Source organism: Salmo trutta, chromosome 33, assembly GCF_901001165.1.
Source record: "Salmo trutta chromosome 33, fSalTru1.1, whole genome shotgun sequence".
NCBI lineage: Eukaryota > Metazoa > Chordata > Actinopteri > Salmoniformes > Salmonidae > Salmo > Salmo trutta.
The window spans coordinates 23,924,795-23,947,682 of NC_042989.1; the positions used below are offsets into that span (position 1 = coordinate 23,924,795).

Sequence of the window (22,888 nt, forward strand, 5' to 3'; positions counted from 1 at the left end):
CCCTCATGAGAGGATAATGAAAGTTCACAGAAGTAACAAGTAAAAGGTAGACCTACCAATTAGTTAGTGATTTTACTGATATTCATTTTGTTTGTTTATGAAGTGATTAAAACTCGTAATGCCCACAAAAAAATGTTTAAATGGAAAACAATTGGCTACAACGGGATTCATAGTCACAAACCACAGTTGGGCCACTTGTTACGGTCCTCCCTTCAACTGGCATACTGTGGACTTCAGCTCATAACTTTTTTTTGTCTTTTGGTTGTCAAACCAAGACTTAAAATAATCAGAGTCTGGACAACCCCTCCCTCTCTAGTTAATGTCACCTCTCCCAGCTCTAGCCATGAGCCCCCTCGCTTTCCATTTACTGTAACCAGCATCCGCACCCACTGAGCACGGCCGACACCGGACGTCCATGGACGTTGAAAAGTAGTTTAACGTTGGCCAGTCCACCCTGGCTTTGATATTAACCTATCTACTCTAAGACCCCAGCAAAAATGGGCATTTAATTTCTGACTTGCATGTATCTGCATGTCCAGCCCTTATATTTAGCCTCACAATTAAGTGTTTTACCATTTTCTTTTCAGGACAACCAGGGCTACAAGTAGAACGCAAAACAATTTGACAAACAGTTGCATTCATGAGTTTTACTGACAAACGTCAATTTAAAAAAAAAAATCTAAATGCAAAAATCTGATAAAAAGTAACTCATGAATGCTGTAAGCACAAAAATGGTTTGCTCACTGGAAAATGAATATACAACTAGTCAGTGACAACTGTGTGGAGTTTGTGACAGCAACTAGGTGAACTTATTACAGTATTATAGACACTGTGTCCTGGCATTTCCTATGATCTATGTAGAAGAACACTTCTAACGACTCGTGTGGCTTGTGAGCGTCATGGAGCAAAACGTTACATGTGCTTGTTCGTGAGAGACTCAGCTTCTCAAAGATTGTAGCTCAAACCAAACTACTAAAAGCATTCAGACTGGACAGACCATTTTGAATATAAGACCCGGGCCCAGGCCCCTTTGGGATCCGTCCATGTCACAAACAGCGCTCTGGTTCAGCCCCCGTTAATCACAGACTAACGCTTGGTATATACGGACGCAGAAGAAATAGAATCCAAAACGGTACAACCAAGAAGTCTGTAGCTCAAATGCACAATGTTTAAAAGGCGTTAGATGTCCAAAACGCGCCAGCGTTACGGTGGGACTCAAATGAATTAAACGTCCAGACTGCCCAAAATGGACCAAATCTGAACCCATCATAGACATATGTTTCACAAGTTTGGCTAGCACAGTGAGTAGAGCACAGTACAGTATACAGTACAATACTGTGAGTAAACAGAAAAGTACAAACCAATATAATATTATAGTACAATACAGTTAAAAGTATAGTACAGTATATTGTATGCCACTTGAGGCTACTTACAGCACATTGAAGGCCTACAAATCCCATTAAAGTATGAGTTAATTTATGTGGCCACCTGGTCGAGCTGGCCCAGCCATGGAACTCTAGGACGTAATTTGTCCCTTCTCTAAATCTCTCTACTTTACTGTACTAAACTCTACTGCATTGTATTGCAGTGTACCTCTACCCTACTCTGCTGTGCTGAATTGTACTCTAATGTGCTCTGCTGTCCAAACATGTGAAACATGAGAATGACATTCGCATCCATAAATGACTAATTCCTGTGTAGTACAGATCAGGGAGCCATGATGTAACTCAGTAACCGTAATTCCATTACCAGATGTAATGCCACTTCACTTACTGTAGTTCAATAACCAAAATAGATGTGTTCAAACTCAAGGTGCATTGCCATAGTTGACACCCAATTCCTTCTGCAGACAACTTTGAATCTTTAATTCAGAGCAGATATTTAAAACACATTTTCCAAAAACTGTGGTGGCATAAAAACCTGAGGGAGATTTTACAGTGATTCCGTTTGCATCTGCACAGTTCTTTCACTAAATAAATTTTTGTATATTTTTCAGTGAAAATTTGTAAAAAGTAGTCCGGTATGGTTTGTTAAATTTTGAAATCAATGTTTGTTTGGCATACATTTAAAATAAGTCAAAGCAGAATTCCATTACCGTGGAATTTCTCATAAAAAATACTTTACAAGTTGTACTATGCAGAAATCGCTCCGCCATTTTGTGGTTGCTAAAACTAATCGTTAGCCTCATTTCAGTTTAGGTGACAAACTAGTACAGTGTCATTGTACCATCTAAAACCACTGTAAAATATAGTTCCCATAACCAAAAATAACCAAAGCTGGTGTATGAAACCAAAAGACAAAAAATGTAATAATAATAATGAACAGCTCTACCACCTCAGACTTGCATTCAAGTACAATGATAGATCTATCACTCACATTTCCACATGAATTTGGTCAAGTCGCCCCAAAAGTTAAATATTGCCAATCTAAAAAGAAAAACTGACAAAGCATGATTGTGCAGTTCCATCCCATCCACACAGTGACACACGCACGTGTGGCTCCAAACACAAGCTGACTCCAGAGATACTGGAGATGTAACAGGGCAATACATCACTAGGGACTTTACAACTCCATAAAGGAATCATGCAGGAAGCAATCTCCATTACAACCTGGCAGTGGATTTTGGATGACTTTGTGCAGGGGACACAATTCCACTGCACCGGCCAGAGGCAGAGGGCAAAAACTAGCCAGGACAGAGCAGAGAGTAAACTACAGCTCCAGTATGGCATGTCTGTTTTAGAAGACTGCCCCCATACCAGTAGTAGGGCACCAGAAAAGTAGAGCCTAGACAGACTTTTACTCCTCCATGGCTCAATCTTTCCCGATCATGTCACCTCTGATATTCTGGTTACACAAGCCACAATAACCAGTTGGCCACACTAGTCAACATAACACCATGAAGTTACAGCAACAACAACCAACAGGGGAAACACTATTATAATCAAATCACATTTTATTTGTCACATGCGCTGAATACAGCAGGGAAAGGGAATACCTAGTCAGTTGTACAACTGAATGCGTCTTCTGCATTTAACCCAACCCAACTCTGACTCAGAGGTGCAGGGGGCTGCCATAATCGACATCCATATCTTCGGCGCCAGGGGAACATTTGGGTTAACTGCCTTGCTCAGGGGCAGAACGACAGATTTTTACTTCGTCAGCTTGGGGATTTGATCCAGCAACCTTTTGGTTACTGGCCCAATGCCCTAACCACTAGTCTACCTGCTGTAGACCTTACCGTGAAATGCTTACTTACAGCCCTTAACCAACAATGCAGTTCAAGAAATAGTTACTAAATAAACAAAAACAAACCAAAAATGTAAGAAGAAAATTACATAACAATAACGAAGCTATACAGGGGATACCAGTACCAAGTCAATGTGTGGGGGTACAGGTTAGTCGAGGTAAAATTGTAAAGTGACTATGCATAGATAATAAACAGAGTAGCAGCAGTGTAAAGGGGGGAGCGGGGAGGTCAATGTAAATAGTCTGGGTGGCCATTTGATTAATTGTTCATCAGTCTTATGGCTTGGGGGTAGAAGCTGTTAAGGAGCCTTTTGCTCCTAGACTTGGCGCTCCGGTACCGCTTGCCGTACTGTAGCAGAGAGAACAGTCTATGACTTGGGTGACTCGAGTCTGACAATTTTTTGGGCCTTCCTCTGACGCCCCATAGTATATAGGTCCTGGATGTCAAGAAGCTTGTCCCTAGTGATGTACTGGGCCACCTGCACTACCCTCTGTAGTACCTTATGGTCAGAGGTCAAGCAGTTGCCATACCAGGTGATGATGCAACCGGTCAGGATGCTCTCGATGGTGCAGCTTTAGAACAATGAGGATCTGGGGACCCATACCAAATCTTTTCAGTCTCCTGAGGGGGAAAAGGTGTTGTCGTGCCCTCTTCACAACGTACTTGGTGTGTTTTGACCATGATAGTTTGTTGGTGATGTGGACGTCAAGGAACTTGAAACTCTCGACCCGCTCCACTACAGCCCCGTTAATGGGGGCATGTTCGGACCTCCTTTTCCTTTAGTACACGATCAGCTCCTTTGTCTTGCTCACGTCGAGGGAGAGGTTTTTGTCCTGGCAGTCTGACCACCTCCCTATAGGCCGTCTCATCGTTGTCGGTGGTCAGACCTACCACTGTGGTGTCAGCAGCTAACTTGGTGTTGATGGTGTTGGAGAAGATGGCGTTGGAGTCGTGCTTGGCCACGCAGTCGTGGGTGAACAGGGAGTACAGGAGGGGACTAAGCATGCACCCGAGGGGCCTCATGGTTGAGGATCAGCGTGGCAGATGTGTTGTTGCCTACCCTTACCACCTGGGGGCGGCCTATCAGGAAGTCCAGGATCCAGTTCCAGATGGAGATGTTTAGTCACAGGGTCCTTCGCTTAGTGATGAGCTTTGAGGGCACTATGGTGTTGAACGCTGGCTGAGCTATAGTCAATGAATAGCGTTCTCATATAGGTGTTCCTTTTGTACAGATGGAAAAGGGCAGTGTGGAGTGCAAATGAGATTGCGTCCTCTGTGGATCTGTTGGGGCGGTATGCAAATTTGAGTGGGTTTAGGGTTTCTGGCATGATGGTGTTGATGCGAGCCATTTCTGTCCATTTCCAAGCCTTGATAACTTGATCCTGGAACATGAGAAGAATACATGAACAAGTTCCACAAGAAAAGCAACATTAAAACTAAAAGGACCCCAACCTTTCAAAGCATTTCATGGCTACCAACGTGAGTACTACAGGGTGGTAATAATTTATGCAGGTTACCTTCACTTTCTTGGGCATAGGGACTATGGTAGTCTGCTTGAAACAGGTAGGTATTACAGACTCGGTCAGGGAGAGGTTGAAAATGTCAGTGAAGACACTTGCCAGTTGGTCTGCGCATGCTTTGAGTACACGCCCTGGTAATCCACTTTGTGAATGTTGACCCGTTTAAAAGGTCTTGCTCACGTCGGCTACGGAGAGCGTGATCACAGTCGTCCGGAACACCTGGTGCTCTCATGCAGGCTTCTGTGTTGCTTGCCTAGAAGCGAGCATAAAAAAAAAGGCATTTAGCTCATATGGTAGGCTTGCGTCACTGGGCAGCTCGCAGATGGGTTTTCCTTTGTAGTGCGTAATATTTTTTAAGCCCTGCCACATCCGACGAACATCATAGCCGGTGTAGTAGAATTCAATCTTAGTCCTGTATTGAGGCTTTGCCTGTTTGATGGTTTGTCTGAGGGCATAGTGGGATTTCTTATAACCTTCCGGATTGGTGTCCCGCTCCTTGAAAGCGGCAGCTCTACCCTTTAGCTCGGTGCGGATGTTGCCTGTAACCCATGGCTTCTGGTTGGGAAAAGTACATTCAGTCACTGTGGGGACGACGTCGTCGATGCACTTATTGATGAAGTTGGTGACTGAGGTGGTATACTCCTCAATGCCAATGGATGAACCCCGGAACATATTATATACTGGTACTTCTTTAGTTTTTGCTTGCAAGCAGGAATCAGGAGGATAGAATTATGGTCAGATTTGCCAAATGGAGGGCGAGGGAGCTTTGTATGCATCTCTGTGTGTGGAGTAAAGAGTTTTTTTCCCCCCTCTGGTTGCACGTGACATGCTGGTAGAAATGATGTAAAACGGATTTAAGATTGCCTACATTAAAGTCCCAGGCCACTAGAGCACCGCTTCAAGAGGAGCATTATCTTGTTTGCTTATGGCCTTATACAGCTCGTTGAGTGCGGTCTCAGTGCCAGCATCGGTTTGTGGTGGTAAATAGACAGCTACAAATAATATAGATGAGAACTCTGGTAGATAGTGTGGTCTACAGCTTATGAGGTAGAATACCTCAGGCGTGCATTACCTTGAGACTTCTTTAATATTAGACATCGCGCACCAGCAGTTATTGACAAATTGGCACACAACCCCACCCTTCTTACCAGACGTAGCTGCTCTGTCCTGCCGATGCATGGAGAAGCCAGCCAGCTCTATATCATCTGTGTCGTCGTTCAGCCACGTCTTGGTGAAACATAAGATATTACAGTTTTTAATGTCCCTTTGGTAGGAGTCTTAAATCGTAGATCGCCCAGTTTACCTTCACGTGTGCGATTCTTACAAGGCACCCTGTCTTTTCTTCACGCTGAAGACAGATTTGGGCCTTGTCTTGACAAAGCAGTATATCCTTCACGTCGGACTCATTGAAGAAAAAATAAAATATAATCTATATCCAGTTCGAGGTGAGTAATCGCTGTTCTGATGTCCAGAAGCTCTTTCGGTCATAAGAGACGGTAGCAGCAGTATTATGTACAGAATGAATTACAAACAATGCGAAAAAACTAAACAAAATAGCACAGTTGGTTAGGAGTCTGTAAAACAGCAGCCATCCCCTCCGGTGCCATTATATTGGTTGATAAACCAACACATTGAGTGGTTAAAGAGTCAAATGGTTTCTGCCCCTCAACCTGACCTCAGGTCACATCCACTTGGGGCTTTCCCCACTGCTCAAGCTTCTAAATCCAGTCTTTCCAGTGTAGAAAGGGCTCCAGGCAGGTAACAGTGACAGTTCCTAGGCCAGCACTAAGGCACTGTGTCTGAAGCGCAGACAGAGGCATACAGACATAAAATGTGGAATTGTAGAGCTAAGGAAGTAGAAAGAAAATAAACCAAATGTTATGCCCTGAGAAGCTTTTAAAGGGTGATGTCAGAGAACATTTTTCAGACAAACTAAAGCGAATCAGACAATAGTTGTGCAAAGTAAGCCTTTATCAGCAGCACTGCCAAAATCACAAGAGCCGTTTGTTGTCAGCAGGAAATGGCACACGGTGTAGGAGTCTCGCTCTATTCTATGCTGAAGTCAGGCAGGGGATGGAAAACAGAGACACAATTGACCCTTCACTAAGCTCCACCCCAGAATGTGGGACAACCAATCGCAGCACTCCAATGGATCGCAACCATTGTCGAGTCCGACACCTCGGACAGGCTTACGTTTAAAACGCATGGAAGCCATTGAGGGCATTGCAAAAACAGAGTTTATCCAAAAACTAAATTGTTAAAAAAAAAAAAATGGCTAAAATGTCATACCATGTCATTTCAGCAAGCCACGACACTCACCATCTCAGATTGTTCTGAACATTTTTCTATAGTTGGAAACAGATCAAATAAGCATTAATTTGATCTCTGACAAACTACGCTAATTGATTGCACCCAAATTGTCAATTTTAGTTCACCCATATTACATATTGGTTTTCTTACCCTGTAAGGAGTCTGTGGACCAGGTATGACAGCAACCCATGCTTTGGTTTTGTTTACTTGGCCACTGTTTTTCTTTTGAAGCCAGGAGGAGGCTAGTATCAGCTACATTTATGCCTTTACTAGACTATGGGGATATTTTATATATGAATGCTTCCGCTCAGTGTTTGAGATCAATTGACATCCTTTACCATGGCACTCTGAGATTTATTTTAAATTGCAAAACCCTTACGCACCACTGCACTTTGTATACCAGGGTTGGCTGGCCTTCTCTAGTCACTCGTAGGCTCAGTCACTGGTATACTTTTATTTACAAAGCCATTTTGGGTTTACTACCTTTTTATTTGGGCATTTTTATTGTTCAGAAATGTGGTGGGTACTCTCTTCGTTCGCGGGACTTTATCCTGCTAACTGTTCCAAATGTCCGAACTGAATTTGGTAAAAGGGCTTTTATGTACTCTGCGCCATCGTCTTGGAATGCCTTACAAAATACTTTTAAACTGGATGAACTTGTCCCGATTGGTATTTTTAAATCACGGATGAATGATCTGGAGACTGATTCCCTGACCTGTCAATGTTTTTAATTTGCTGTTTTTGATTTTGTTATTTTCTTTGTTAATTCTATGGTTTTTACTAGATTACTTGTAGTTTTTCATGTTGTTTGTCTGTAATTTTTGTAATGACTTGGCGCTGCCTATCTTGGCCAGGACGCTCTTGAAAAAGAGATTTTAAATCTCAATGAGCCCTTCCTGGTTAAATAAAGGTTAAATAAAACTGTTTCAAATGCTAACTTTTTAGCATTTGGGGCACACATTTTTAGATACTTTAGGATGATTTGTACAAGAAGCGTGAAAATTGTAATTTGTTCAGATTCCCCCACCCCCCCACTTATCGCAATACAATTATTTTGTGTTACTATGCGTGAAGTTTAAAATGCATTCTATCATTACTAAATGTGTAATGTGATATATTTTAACATTACTATACTGAAAAAATATATATAAAACGCAACATGTAGGTCCCATGTTTCATGAGCTTTTGACCATTTCTTTGAAATACTAATGACTAACTCATTGGTAGAAAAAATGTTTGGTCTAAATCGGATGTTAGGCACCATCTTTCCGATTTGGTCCTGCCGTACATACCTACACGTACAATATGGTCAATTTCGCCAGTGGTTCGTATGGGGAAATGGGCTTCCCAGGAAAAATGTTGTCCAAGGTCAACAAGAATAACCAAGGGGGGGGGGCTTAGCGGAGGGTCAATTGACTTGTGGTTGTAGAGGATGCTAGCTTGACTGTGCCATCTTCTTCGGTATATTGGCGATCACACAATTTAATATGCATCCCGCCACCTACTGTGCGGGATGGAATCAAGATTCCCAAAATCAGAACAAACTACCAAAAAACAAACATTTTTAAATAAACTAAATCAAAACAACTTTTCTGTTAAAAAATAAAAACAGATCTGCTCCCTACACAGGCTCAGGGGGAACGTTGGAGAGCGGGTCTTCCGGCACCAGAAAGCCCTTGTAAGTCTTCAGATGTAAAATCCTTAGGTCCCAAAAACATTTCTGCCGCAGCCACAATAACTGTCCAGTTTCTTAGACTTCTTTGAGACTAGTGCAATACAGTCTATAACTGTGGCAATGAACGCGACAAAATCCAACTTGTTAACACACAGGGTATCTTTTGACTACCAGCACACATTTACTACAGGCTGTAGTCCGTCCCGTACCATATCTTCACTAGCATCACTTGTTTTCTCAATTATTTTAATAGCATTCACATAGGCGATTCGATTGACCACTAACATTTGCCACCTCAATTTCTGTCACTCTTAAAAGGGCACTCCAGGGAGTCGGGATCATGATCCCCACCACAAATTGCAACACAGTCGTCCTTCTACACCCCGTTCTTCAGTATACTCTGTCCGCCTGCACACACTTGAAACATGGCCAAATCCTTTACAATTCTTACACTGCAATGGTTTGGGGACGAAAGCGCTTACAGTGCATCTTACACAGCCAAGCTTCACAAACGTAGGTATTTGCTCTTTATCAAAAGACAGGACCGAGAGACTATTTCTCCATTCACCCTGCGGTTCAGACGCCGGGCACCAACCACACCAGGGATTCTCTTCAGGTATTAAACCTGAACATCCGTCGTCACCCCTGAGATGACTTCTTTGACAGGTGCTCTACTCCGAAGTTCAAAACTCACTGCAATCGTCCTCTGTTCTTCAGAAATACATTTAATCAAAATAAGCAGTCCTAGTAACTGACAGACTCCACTTTTCACAGCGCATACTTCACCATTTTCCATACCTCAAAACAGGTCTCCCACATATGCATCCTTACTCAACAAACGCATCCCTCCTTCCTGACTGAGTCGTCTATGACGGAATGTGCTTCTAGACATCCATTATAGAAGGCATTCTGCAACATTGTTACATAAGATTTTTTTGTTCTTACGATCTGGAATACCTCCATCAAATGTCGACCCCTTTACATCCCGAGACCCTGGATCATTGCTACAAGGCCCTCCCCAAATCAGATCACACCTCCATTCTTCTCCTCCCTACCTATAGGCAGAAACTTAAACAGGAAGCTACCGTGGTAAGGACTGTTCAACGTTGGTCTGACCAATTGGATCTGTTCTTCAAGATTGTTTTGATAACGCGGACTCGGAAATGTTCAGGGTCGCCTCTGAGAATAGTATTGACGTGTACACTGACTCAGAACATAAGGAAGTGCTTAGAAGATGTTGTTCCAACTGCAACGATTATGGCTTATCCAAACCAAAAACCATAGATAGATGGCCGCATTCGAGCAAAACTGAAATTGCGAACCACCACATTTAACCATGGCAAGAGGACTGGGAACATGGACTTGTACAAACAGACCAGCTATGACCTCCGTAAAGCAATCAGAGACAAAATGATACAGGTCAGGTACAAAGTGGAGTCTCAATTCAACGGCTCAGACACAAGACATATGGGACTAGGACTCCAGACAATCACAAATTATAAAGGGAATGCCGAGCTGGTCGCATTCACCGACGCCTCTCTCCCGGACAAGCTAAACATCTTCGCCCGCTTCAAGGAAAACATTGAGCCGCTGACATGGGCCACCAACACTCACAAGGTCTGTGTTCGCGCATTCTCTGTGTCCAACGTAAGTAATTTAAGCGTGTTAACCTTAGCCCAGATGGCATTCCAAGCCACGTCCTCAGAGCATGTGCAGGCAAGCTGGCTAGAGTATTTACGGACATATTCACTCTCTCCATATCCCAGTCTGTTGTCCCCACTTGCTTGAAGATGTCCACCTTTTGTACCTGTATCCAAGAAAGTGACGGTAAGAACTAAATTACTAACGTCACGTAGCACTCACTTCTGTCATCATAAAGTGCTTTGAGAGGCTAGTTAAAGACCAGATCACCTTACCAAACACACTAGACCCACTACAATTCGCATATCATCCCAACAGATCCACGGACGACACAATAGTCATTGCACTGCGCTATACCACCTGGACAAGAGAAATACCTATGTAAGAACACTGTTCATCAATTACAGCTCAGCCTTCAACATTATAGTGCCCTCCAAGCTCATCACTAAGCTCAGGGCCATGGGTCTGAACCCCTCCTTGTGCAATTTAGTCCTGGACTTCCTGATGAGCCGACCCCAGGTAGGGAAGGTAGGCAACAACACCGCCACCACGCTGATCCTCAACATGGGAGCCCCACAGGGGTGACCCCTAAGACCCACAAACTTCTACAGATGTACCATTGAGAGCATCCTGTCGGGTTGTATCGCCACCCGTATGGCAATTGCACTGTCCGCAACCGCAGGGCTCTTCAGAGGGTGGTGTGGTTAGCCCACCACATCACTGGGGGCACAATGCCTGCCTTTCAGGACATCTACAGCACCCAGTGTCACAGAAAGGCAAAGATGATGATCAAGGATCTCAGCCACCCGAGCAAAGGCCTGTTCACCTCGCTACCATCTAGAAGGCGGAAACAATACAAGTGCATCAAAGCTGGGAGCGAGAGACAGCTTCCATCTCCAGGCCATCAGACTGTTAAACAGTCACCCCTAGCCGGCCTAAGCCCAGTACTCTGCCCTGAACCTTAGTCACTGTTACTAGCCGGCTACAACCAGGTACTCCACCCTGCACCTTTGAGACTGCTACCCTAGAGTCACTGAACACTGGTCACTAATGTTTACATACTATTTTACCAACTTTATACACAGTGTACAAAACATTAAGGACATCTTCCTAATATTGAGTTGCACCCCCCCCTTTTGTCCTCAGACCAGCCTCAATTCATTGGGGCATGGACTGTACAAGGTGCCGAAAGCGTTCCACAGGGATGCTGGCCCATGTTGACTCCAATGCCTCCTACAGTTGTCAAGATGTCCTTTGGGTGTTGGACCACTCTTAATACACACGGGAAACCGTTGAGCGTGAAAACCCCAGCAGCGTTGCAGTTCTTGACACAAACCGGTGCGCCTGGCACCTACTACCATAACCCATTCAAAGGCACTTAAATATTTTGTCAACCATTCACCTTCTGAAAGCCACACACAATTCATGACTCAAGACTTAAAAATGCTTGTTTAAAAACAGTCTCCTCCGCTTCAGCTACACTGATTGAAGTGGATTTAACAAGTGGCATCAATAAAAGATCACAGCTTTCACCTGGGCAGTCCATTTCATCGAAAGAGCAGGTGTCCTTAATGTTTTGTAAACTCAGTGTATGTACAGTGCATTTGGAAAGTATTCAGACCCCTTGACTTTTTCCACATTGTTACGTTACAGCCTTATTCTAAAATTGATTAAATTGTTTTCCACCCTTAATCTACACACAATGACAAAGCAAAAACAGGTTTATAGAAATTGTAGCAAATGTATTACAAATAGAAAAACTGAAATATCACACTTACATAAGTATTCAGACCCTTTACTCTGTACTTTGTTGAAGCACCTTTGGCAGCGATTATAGCCTCGAGTCATCTTAGGTATGACGCTACAAGCTTGGCACACCTGTATTTGGAGTCTCTCCCAGTCTTCTCTGCAGATCCTCTCAAGCTCTGTCAGGTTACATGGGGAGCGTCGCTATTTCAAGGTCTCTCCAGAGTTGTTTGATCGGGTTCAAGTCCGGGCTCTGGCTGGGCCACTCAAGGACATTGAGACTTGTCCTGAAGCCACCCCTACATTGTCTTGGCTGTGTGCTTAGGGTCCTTGTCCTGTTAGAAGGTGAAGCTACGCCTTAGTGAGGTTCTGAGCGCTCTGGAGCAGGTTTTCATCAAGGATCTCTGTACTTTCCTCCGTTCATCTTTCCCTCGATCTAGAAAACATCCCCACAGCATGATGCTGCCACCACAATCCTTCACCGTAGGGATGGTGCCAGGTTTCCTCCAGATGTGACGCTTGGCATTCAGGCCAAAGAGTTCAATCTTGGTTTCATCAGACCAGAGAATCTTGTTTCTCATGGTCTTAGAGTCCTTTAGGTGCCTTTGGCAAACTCCAAGCGGGCTGTCATGTGCCTTTTACTGAGGAGTGGCTTCTGTCTGGCCACTCTACCATAATGGCCTGATTGGTGGAATGCTGCAGAGATGGTTGTCCTTCTGGAAGGTTCTCCCATCTCCACAGAGAAACTCTGGAGCTCTGTCAGCTCGGGTTCTTGGTCACCTCCCTGACCAAGGCCCTTCTCCCCCGATTGCTCAGTTTGGCCAGGCGGCCAGCTCTAGGAAGAGTCTTGGTGGTTCCAAACTTCTTCCATTTAAGAATGGAGGCCACTGTTCTAGCGGACCTTCAATGCTGCAGACAATTGTTGGTACCCTTCACCAGATCTGTGCCTCGACCCATCCTGTCTCGGAGCTCTACAGAGAACTCCTTTGACCTCATGGCTTGGTTTTTGTTCTGACATGCACTGTCAACTGTGGGACCTTAAATAGACAGGCGTGTGCCTTTCCAAATCATGTCCAATCAATTGAATTTACCACAGGTGGACTCCAATCAAGTTGTAGAAACAGCTCAAGGACAATCAATGGAAACAGGACGCACCTGAGCTCAAGTTCGAGTCTCATAGCAAAAAGTATGAATTCTTATGTAAATAAGGTATCAGTTTGTTTATGAAATTGCTATGGCATTATGGGGTATTGTGTGTAGATTGATGAAGAAATGTTTTTATTTAACCCATTTTAGAATAAGGCTGTAACGTAACAAAATGTGGAAAAAGTCAAGCGGTCTGAATACTTTCTGAATGCACTGTACTCTTGTCATGACTCATCCTGTTGAAAAACTGCTACACACACACACACACACACACACACTTTCAATTCATATACTGTCTACACACATATATATTCCAGTCTCTGACATTGCTCGTTCTGAAATTCTTAATTTCTTTACTGGATTATTTTGTGGGGGTTTTTTGTCGTTTTTTTCTCCTAGGTATTACTGCACTGTTTGAGCTACAAACACAAGCCTTTCGCCACTCATGCGATGACATCTGCAAATCTGTGTACTTGACAAATAAAGTTTGATTTGATTGGAATTGTTTTTAGACCACATTGTTATTCTTTGTCTTTGAGTAAAAGGGCCGGTTTAACCAGCCATCCCCTAGAAGGTTATTAAAAACAATTACAATATACAAACAAATGAGCAGTGAGCACATGCAGAGCAACATAGGACAAGCAACACGTAGCATGCACACCGACAAGAGCAATTGCAAAGAAATATAATATATAAAAGCAACAGTGTTTCACACATCACAAGCTACAGACAACAGATAAGATTCAACGACATTCATCACTGTTGCAGATGTTAATATGTACGGTTGAAGTCGGAAGTTTAAATACACTTAGGTTGGAGTCATTAAAATTAGTTTTTCAACCACTCAACAAATTTCTTGTTAACAAACTATAGTTTTGGCAAGTCAGTTATGACATCTACTAGTAATTTTTCCAACAATTGTTTACAGACAGATTATTTCACTTATAATTCACTGTATCACAATTCCAGTGGGTCAGAAGTTTACATACACTAAATGAACTGTGCCTTTAAACAGCTTGGAAAATTACAGAAAATGTAATTTCTTTAGAAGCTTTTGATAGGTTAATTGACATCATTTGAGTTAACTGGAGGTGTACCAGTGGATGTATTTCAAGGACAACCTTCAAACTCAGTGCTTCTTTGCGTAACATCATGGGGAAATTAACAGCAGAAAAAAAATAAAAAAATCTGTCAAGACCTCAGAAAAAAATTGTAGACCTCCACAAGTCTGGTTCATCCTTGGGAACAATTTCCAAATGCCTGAAGGTACCACGTTCATTTGTACAAACAATAGTAAGCAAGTATAAACACCATGGGACCACACAGCTGTCATACCGCTCAGGAAGGAGATGCGTTGTCTCCTAGAGATGAACGTACTTTTGTGTGAAAAGTGCAAATCAATCCCAGAACAACAGCAAAGGACCTTGTGAAGATGCTGGAGGAAACAGGTACAAAAGTATCTATATCCACAGTAAAACGAGTCCTATATCGACATAACTTGAAAGGCCGCTCAGCAAGGAAGAAGCCACTGCTCCAAAACCACCATTAAAAAGCCAGACTATGGTTTGCAACTGCACATGGGGACAAAGATTGTACTTTTTGGGGAAATGTCCTCTGGTCTAATGAAACAAAAATAGAACTGTTTGACCGTAATGACCATTGTTATGTTTGGAGGAAAAAGGGGGATGCTTGCAACCCGAAGAACTCCATCCCAACCGTGAAGCATGGGGGTGTCAGCATCATGTTGTGGGGGTGCTTTGCTGCAGGAGGGACTGGTGCACTTCACAAAATAGATGGCATCATGAGGAGGAAAATGTGGATATATTGAAGCAACATCAAGACATCAGTCAGGAAGTTAAAGCTTGGTTGCAAATGGGTCTTCCAAATGGACATTGACCCCAAGCATACCTACAAAGTTATGGCAAAATGGCTTAAGGATAACAAAGTCAAGGTATTGGAGTGGCCATGACAAAGCCCTGACCTCAATCATATAGTAAATTTGTGGGCAGAACTGAAAAAGTGCGTGCGAGCAAGGAGGCCTACAAACCTGACTCAGTTACACCAGCTCTGTCAGGAGGAATGGGTCAAAATTCACCCAACTTATTGTGGGAAGCTTGTGGAAGGCTACCTGAAACGTTTGACCCAAGTTAAACAATTTAAAGGCAGTGCTACCAAATACTAATTGAGTGCATGTAAGCTTCTGACCCACTAGGAATGTGATGAAAGAAATAAAAGCTGAAATAAAATCACTCTACTATTATTTTGACATTTCATTCTTAAAATAAAGTGGTAATCCTAACTGACCTAAAACAGGGAATTTTTACTTGGATTAAATGTCAGGAATTGTGAAAAACTGCGTTTAAATGTATTTTGCTAAGGTGTATGTAAACTTCCAACTTCAACTGTATATTACTTTTAAAAAATGAAAACGTTTGTTTTTATTAAACTCAATGGTCATGCTGCTGATGGCCATTCCACCCCACCCCTCAGTCTTTACTCTCCCTCCACCCCAATTAACATTTATTTATTCATCAATGCCACTGTTATTATGTATATAGTGCTATTTGTATACTGTTTATTATTACCATTTTCATAATTTGAATGTTGAAGCTTAAAGCCTAAGATGTTCACTGTACACTGCAATCATTCCTGCAACCTTGTACATGTGACTTAAAACACTGAATTGGAATACATGGAAAGTGACAATACACAGCTAGAGATTATGTTCACAAATCTGACTGTCTTTAGCCATGTCTTTGCTTTTTGTGAAGTTGCAATAGTTGTGTGTCTGATGGCAGTGTGTTCCAGACATGGGAAGCTCTAACAGAGAAAGCAGTTTGACAAAAGGTGCTTTTCCTTAAGGGAACTATACAGTCCCCTCTCATGGCAGACTTTGTGAATCTGCTGCCATGGGTTTGGGTTTCTGTTTGACAAAAGCACTAAGTGGAGGGGGAGTCAGGCCATTTAGGATCTTGAATACAAGACATTGCACAAGATTATCCCAACTCAGGAGCTTATGCATTCTGAGGATGTAACAGTGGTGATGGCTATCGGGCTTTCTATCAAGAACATTGAGAGCCTGATTGTAGACAGACCGAATGGGTTTTAATGTTGTATAGCAAGCTTGGGCCCAACTAGTCAAGCAGTATGTTAAGTGGGGGAGAATCATAGCTGTGAATGCCTTGAATTATGCTCTGCAGACTTGAGTGGTCTCTCTTGAAAACAACACTTCAAATTTCAATGGGATAAATACATTAGGAGCAAATAAAGGCAGGGTTAAAAAGACACTGGGGCGGGGGGCTCTGTGCATAGATGCCAAAACAAAATTGGCATGAATGTACAAGGCCAAGCATGAGCGCCCAAAGTTACTTTATTTGGGACTCAAACATTCTATCATGTAGGGGTGGAGGACACCAACATTGAATCCAGGTGTGTTTGGACTTGGTGGTGCCTTGCATGGACTCCAGACATCTCAATAACAAGACCCTGAATACTTCTGGTTTTTTGGTCTCAGCATTGAAAGCAGCATGCATCACTTTCCCACAACAAAACACAGACTATCTTGCAGCAGTGGTATGCTTCCAGTTATGACAAGTTGAAACAAGTTATCAACAGCAGCTAGCAGTACACTCTTCACTAGCCATGCTGTATTGAAATAACCACATAGAAAGAAGAGGCAGTTAAATCAGTGTTTTGGCCATAAACACTACCTGACCTTGCTAGGAATAGGCAGCGTGTGGGTGAGAGGAAATGCAGGTCTAGACCTGAGGCTATCACAGGCCAGGGCCCACATGACCTGCATATAGAGGTAAACAACATAAAAGATGAAGATGCAATGCTGCCCTGATAAATCTGTAACCATGATTATATATGGGCATTATCAGCTTCCACCAACCCTGGTTGTTGGCCATGCATCATCCCTGCCGGGAGAGACTGGGGAAGTAGGCCTTTAGAAAGCCTCATTATTCACCCAGAGAAAGTGGACCAAAACAAAGCATTGATTGCACAGCATGGCACGTGTGGCGTCATGCTACCAAGTCTGCCAACGACCGCACTGAGGAGCATTTCTGTCTGTAATAATGCACTTTTCTGGGGAAATTCGTATTCTGATTGGCTGGCTGGGCCTGGCCTATTCCCTCCCTGGCATGTGAAATCCAGAGATTAGGGCCTAATGATTTTATTTAGATTAACTGATTTCCTTATATGAACTCTAACTCAGTAAAAAATCTAGGAAATTGTTGCATTTCTGTTTTTGTTCAGTGTAATAAAATAAGTAAAGAAGTGTGGACCATACAGTATGTGTTTGAAAGGTGGTATGTGTTTGAAAGGTGTTACAGCTTGTTGGTTTTTAGGCTACATGTTAACCAAAAACGAACTAAATCTCGCCCCCTCTAAGACCTCCCGCTACCACTCCTTTACACATTCTGTTTCACAAAAACATGTACAAGATTTGTTTTTTTGAGCCATATCTCGTGCCGGCTCCACAGTGTCTTAATCTAAACAGGAAGCCTGTCCGACCATGACTCAGTCCCATTACAATACACATAAGAGTCATTGGATCAAGGCGTTTTCTGTAGCATGGAATATTGTTAATAGCTGCGACGCTTCGTCTGAACATTAACAGGCATCGCTTGCGGTACAGTTTTGGAAGCATAAGGACCTTATCTTTCATATCGGTGAGAAAGTATTTCCAAAAACAAATGGTTAAATTGATACACACCTTTATAGGGTAAGGGTTCCCACACGGCCATATTTCCATGTTACAGCATTTGTTTATGGAAAACAGTGGATTACCTGTGCTAATTAGCCATCTGTGTTTCTGAACACAGACGCCAAAACGTGTTGTCACCTGCAACGGTGTTGAAACAGTGTACAGTAAGTGTGTATTTGTCATTTGTGAAAAAAATGTTGTGATTTTTAAATTGAGGGATTTATGTTTCTAGAACTATACCGGAATTGAGAATCGATTCACGTTAAGATTGAGTAGGCTATTTGGCCGTTTTGGCTTCCAGTGCCAATTCTCTTTAATCTGAACATGCAAGTTCCTTGGACTAAGGAGTAACTTTAGTCCAATATTGGGCTAGTCCGACCCCAGTACAGCTGTAAGCAAGAGTATGGTCAGAATCTATTCTGGCTAGACGCTTCCTGGGGAAAACCTGGTATGATAGCCAAACAATCTTCCTAGCACGTTTTAGCTTTAATGATCTATCAGCAATCACATGAAAAAAGTAAAATTTACAAATACAAGTATTTGTCACATGCGCCGAATATAACGGGTGTGTAGACTTGATCATGAAATGCTAGCTTACATCCCTTCAACGATAGTTACAAAATAATTACAAAAAAGTAACAATAGGAATAAAATACAAGAATGTAGGAATATACAGGGAGTACTAGTACCAGATAAATGTGCAGGGGTATGAGAGTTATGTACATAAAAGCAGGATAAAGTGCCTAGGCATCAGGATAGATAATATGCGTAAGAATAAAGAACGGAGTAGCAGCTGCATATGAATGTGTGTCGGTATGCGTGTGAGTGAGCATAAGTACTTTCAGACTAGGTATGATCTTCACTTTAAGTACTGAACTTTACTCTAGCTACAGAGGAACAAATTGGGGAACACAGCAGGAAGCTACATTCGATACCCAGCGTTTAAATAGTTACATAGGAAAGACGACTAGATAGCAAACATGTTCGTTTACCTTTCACTAGTATCCACATGCTAGCTTGTCAGCTTGCTACCAATACTACTTACTTTTATGTCTGCCCACACCCCATGACTGTTTAGCGAGACTGGGGCTCCGAATTATTGCCCTTCCAGCCGACTTCAGAGCGTCCATATCGTAGTCCAAAATTGGGGCAAAGAGCCCAACGAGCTTCGCTTCTTGTCTCTCGAAGCGCTTGGTTTGTCACACTCTCCCAAACTTTTCCAGCGGTTTTTTCCACCCACTACTGTTTCAAAGACAGCCCAGAATAGAAACATTATCATATTCGTCCCACTGGGCGGTGTTATGTAGCTAGCTATGTAAATTAACCGCATAATGTACGTGACGTATATTTGTGGAATATATAACAGAGATTTGGATATAATGACGAGATCTTAGGGTGGAGACATAAGCAATGCGATTCGTTGTCCACAGAGGGGAATGGCGGGCTGTCAAGCTCCAGCCTATTCCTCTCTTTGGATTGGTGGAAACATTTCCTTATTTAAATAGTTTTTAATATTCGATGAGGGGGGGGGGGGTTGACGTTAACCGACTGTGTTCAATGGAGAGACGCTTGCTAGCCTCATGAATATGCATAAACAGTCTCGAACGCCTACAGGAGACAACTCCGATCAAAAGTTTTTTTTTTCTTCTCAGTTGCCCGGATGTCACGTGCATTACACTTATATCAGTACACTTATAACAACCTAAGCATTAAGAATCTTATAATATAGCAATTTATGTTTATCTTGACTAAATCCGACACTCATTGCCCCCCCCATGCAAAAACTACTCACCTGCTTAATAATTAAGGATATATTCAATGTGGACAGATTTGGGCTCTCTTTGTCCTTAATCGCACGAGCAAGCTCGCTACGCAGCTCTTTCCGGGCCCTTGTTGCTCGCGCAGGTGGTGCCTTCACTGTGACTGATTTTCCTATTCTTTTGAATAGCGTAGTTTATCAGAATCTCAACAAAATAAACATAAATTACTAATTGATGTGTTCATGTGTTAATAAAATGTTCATAAACTAATGTGGCTAAATAATTAATTATTATGGACATGGTGAATATCTAGACTAGATAAATTAATTCCGAGTTGCCATATATCATGTAGATATCTGACAGGACTCCTGGGCTACAATATTTCTCATCATGATGATGTGCACTGCACAGATGTTGGATTTCCTCTCAAGTTACACATTGATTTGATAAATATTTCAACATTTTAGATTTTCTCTCAAGTTACACATTTCATATACATTTAAACCCGAGTATCCCCCTCCCCTCCCCCTGTGTAACCCAAGCCCCAATCTCCCTTGGTGCCATGACAGCCAGGCCATCATATAAATGGACAGACAGCTGCTGGTGAAAAAACAAAGCCAAGCCAGTTCCAGTGCCAGTGAGCCTTTGCTCCATCACCATAGACCCCAGCTCTCAGCAAGTCCCTCCAGACTACCCTGTTCCTGGCAGACTCTGTGTGACATGATCACCTGTCTGGAGACAGAGCTGTGTTGAAAGGACTCCCTAGGGGACTCTTGGGTGTCATACACCCTCCCAGGCCATAACAAAAGCTCTTCTCCCCTAGATTCATGAAGGAATGGTGGTTGTTTTTTGTCAGTATAAATATTTTGAGTTGGCTCTGATTGAATCTGAATAATGAAACTGTGTTCCACACATGAGTTCTGACTGTCTCCACTTTGCATTTTTCAAATATCTTTCATGAACCAACATCCATAATACACCGAACAAATAAACGCAACATGTAAAGTTTTGGTCCCATGTTTCATGAGCTGAAATAAAATATCTTAGAAATGTTCCATATGCACAAATATCTTATTTCTCTCCAATTTTGTTCACAAATGTCTTTAAATCCTGGTTAGTGACCATTTCTCCTTTGCCAAGATAATCGGTCTACCTGACAGGTGTGGCATATCAAGAAGCTGATTAAACAGCATGATCATTACACAGGTGCACCTTGTGCTGGGGACAATAAAAGGCCATTGTAAAATCTGCAGTTTTGTCACACATCACAGATGTCTCAAGTGTTGAGGGAGCATGCAATTGGCATGCTGACTGCAGGAATGTCCGTCCACCAGAGCTGTTGCCAGATAGAGAAATTAACATTCAATTACCATCGTTTTAGAGAATTTGTCAGTATGTTCAACTGGCCTCACAACCGCAGATCATGTGTATGGCGTCGTGTGCGAGAGCGGTTTTGATCTAAACGTTGTGAACATAGTTCCCTATGGTGGGGTTATGGTATGGGCAGGTACAATATATGCATATCTGTATTCCCAGTCATGTGAAATCCATAGATCATTTATTTTAATTGACTGATCCTCATAACCTCATATCAAATCAAACTTTATTTGCCACATGCTCCGAAAACAACAAGTGTAGACTTTACCGTGAAATGCTTACTTACAAGCCATTAACCAACAGTGCAGTTCAAGTAGGCTAAAGTAGGCTAAAATAAGAAGTAATAGTAGAAAGTAACACCATAAGAATAACAATAACAAGGCTATATCCAGGTGGCACCGATACCGAGTCAGTGTGCAGGGGTACATGCTAGTTGAGGTAATCTGTACATGTAGGTGGGGTCGAAGTGACTATGCATAGGTAACAAACAAACAGCGAGTAGCAACAGTGTACAAGAGGGGAGGTGTCAATGTAAATAGTCCGGTGGCGATTGAATTGTGAATTGTTCAGCAGTCTAATAGCTTGGGAGTAGAAGCTGTTGAGGAGTCTTTTGGCCCTAGACTTGGCGCTCCAGAACCGCTTGCCATGCAGTAGCAGAGAACAGTCTATAACTTTGGTGACTGGAGTCTCTGACAATTTTATGGGCTTTCCTCTGACTCCGCCTATTATATAGGTCCTGGATGGCAGGAAGCTTGGCCCCAGTAATGTACTGGGCCATTTTCACTACCCTCTGTAGCGCCTTACCGAGCAGATGCCGAGCAGTTGCCATACCAGGCGGTGACGCAACCAGTCAGGATGCTCTCGATGGTGCAGCTGTAGAACCTTTTGAGGATCTAGGCGCCCATACCAAATCTTTTCAGTTTCCTGAGGGGAAAAAGGTTTTGTCATGCCCTCTTCACGACTGTCTTGGTATGTTTGGACCATGATAGTTTGTTAGTGATATGGACACCAAGGAACTTGAAACTCTCAACCCGCTCCACTACAGCCCCGTCGATGTCAATGGGGGCCTTTTCGGCCCACCTTTTCCTGTAGTCCACGATCAGCTCCTTTGTCTTGCTCACATTGAGGGAGAGGTTTTTGTCCTGGCACCACACTGCCAGGTCTCTGACCTCCTCCCTATAGGCCGTCTCATCCTTGTCGGTGATCAGGCCTACCACTGTTGTGTCGTCAGCAAACTTAATGATGATAGTGTTGGAGTCGTGTTTGGCCACGCAGTCGTGGGAATACAGAAGGGGACTAAGTACACACCCCTGAGGGGCCCCAGTGTTCAGGATCAGCGTGGCAGACGTGTTGTCTACTCTTAACACCCGGGGAGGCCTGTCAGGAAGTCCAGGATCCAGGTGCAGAGGGAGGTGTTTAGTTCCAAAGTCCTTAGCTTAGTGATGAGCTTGAGATTGTGGAGTGCGATTGCGTCATCTGTGGCTCTGTTGGGGCGGTATGCGAATTGGAGTGGGTCTAGGGTGTCCGGGAGGATGCTGTTGATGTGGGCTGTATGAACTGTAACTCAGTAAAATATTTGACATTGTTGCATATTGCGTTTTTATATTTTTGTTCAGTATAGATAAGATCTTTATGTTGTACCCCAGCAAAAGGTGCACTTTCCACATTTCATTTCCTTGAGTTTACATCAGTCATCACCTATTCACATTGTGTACTCAGGGGTTTGGAATTCAAAATATCCAGCACTTCCAGATT

The 22,888-nt window shown here is 42.9% G+C and overlaps 1 protein-coding gene across 1 annotated transcript in view; it reads right to left on the bottom strand.

Moving 5' to 3' along the window:
- Window positions 1-19,267, bottom strand: part of LOC115172704 (low density lipoprotein receptor adapter protein 1-B) — a 71,753-nt gene extending 52,486 nt beyond the window's left edge. The window contains exon 1 of the mRNA XM_029730397.1: window positions 19,042-19,267. Coding sequence (XP_029586257.1) covers window positions 19,042-19,126 — 85 coding nt within the window. The 5' untranslated portion in view covers window positions 19,127-19,267. The remainder of the gene's footprint in view (window positions 1-19,041) is intronic.
- Window positions 19,268-22,888: the final 3,621 nt, after the last annotated feature.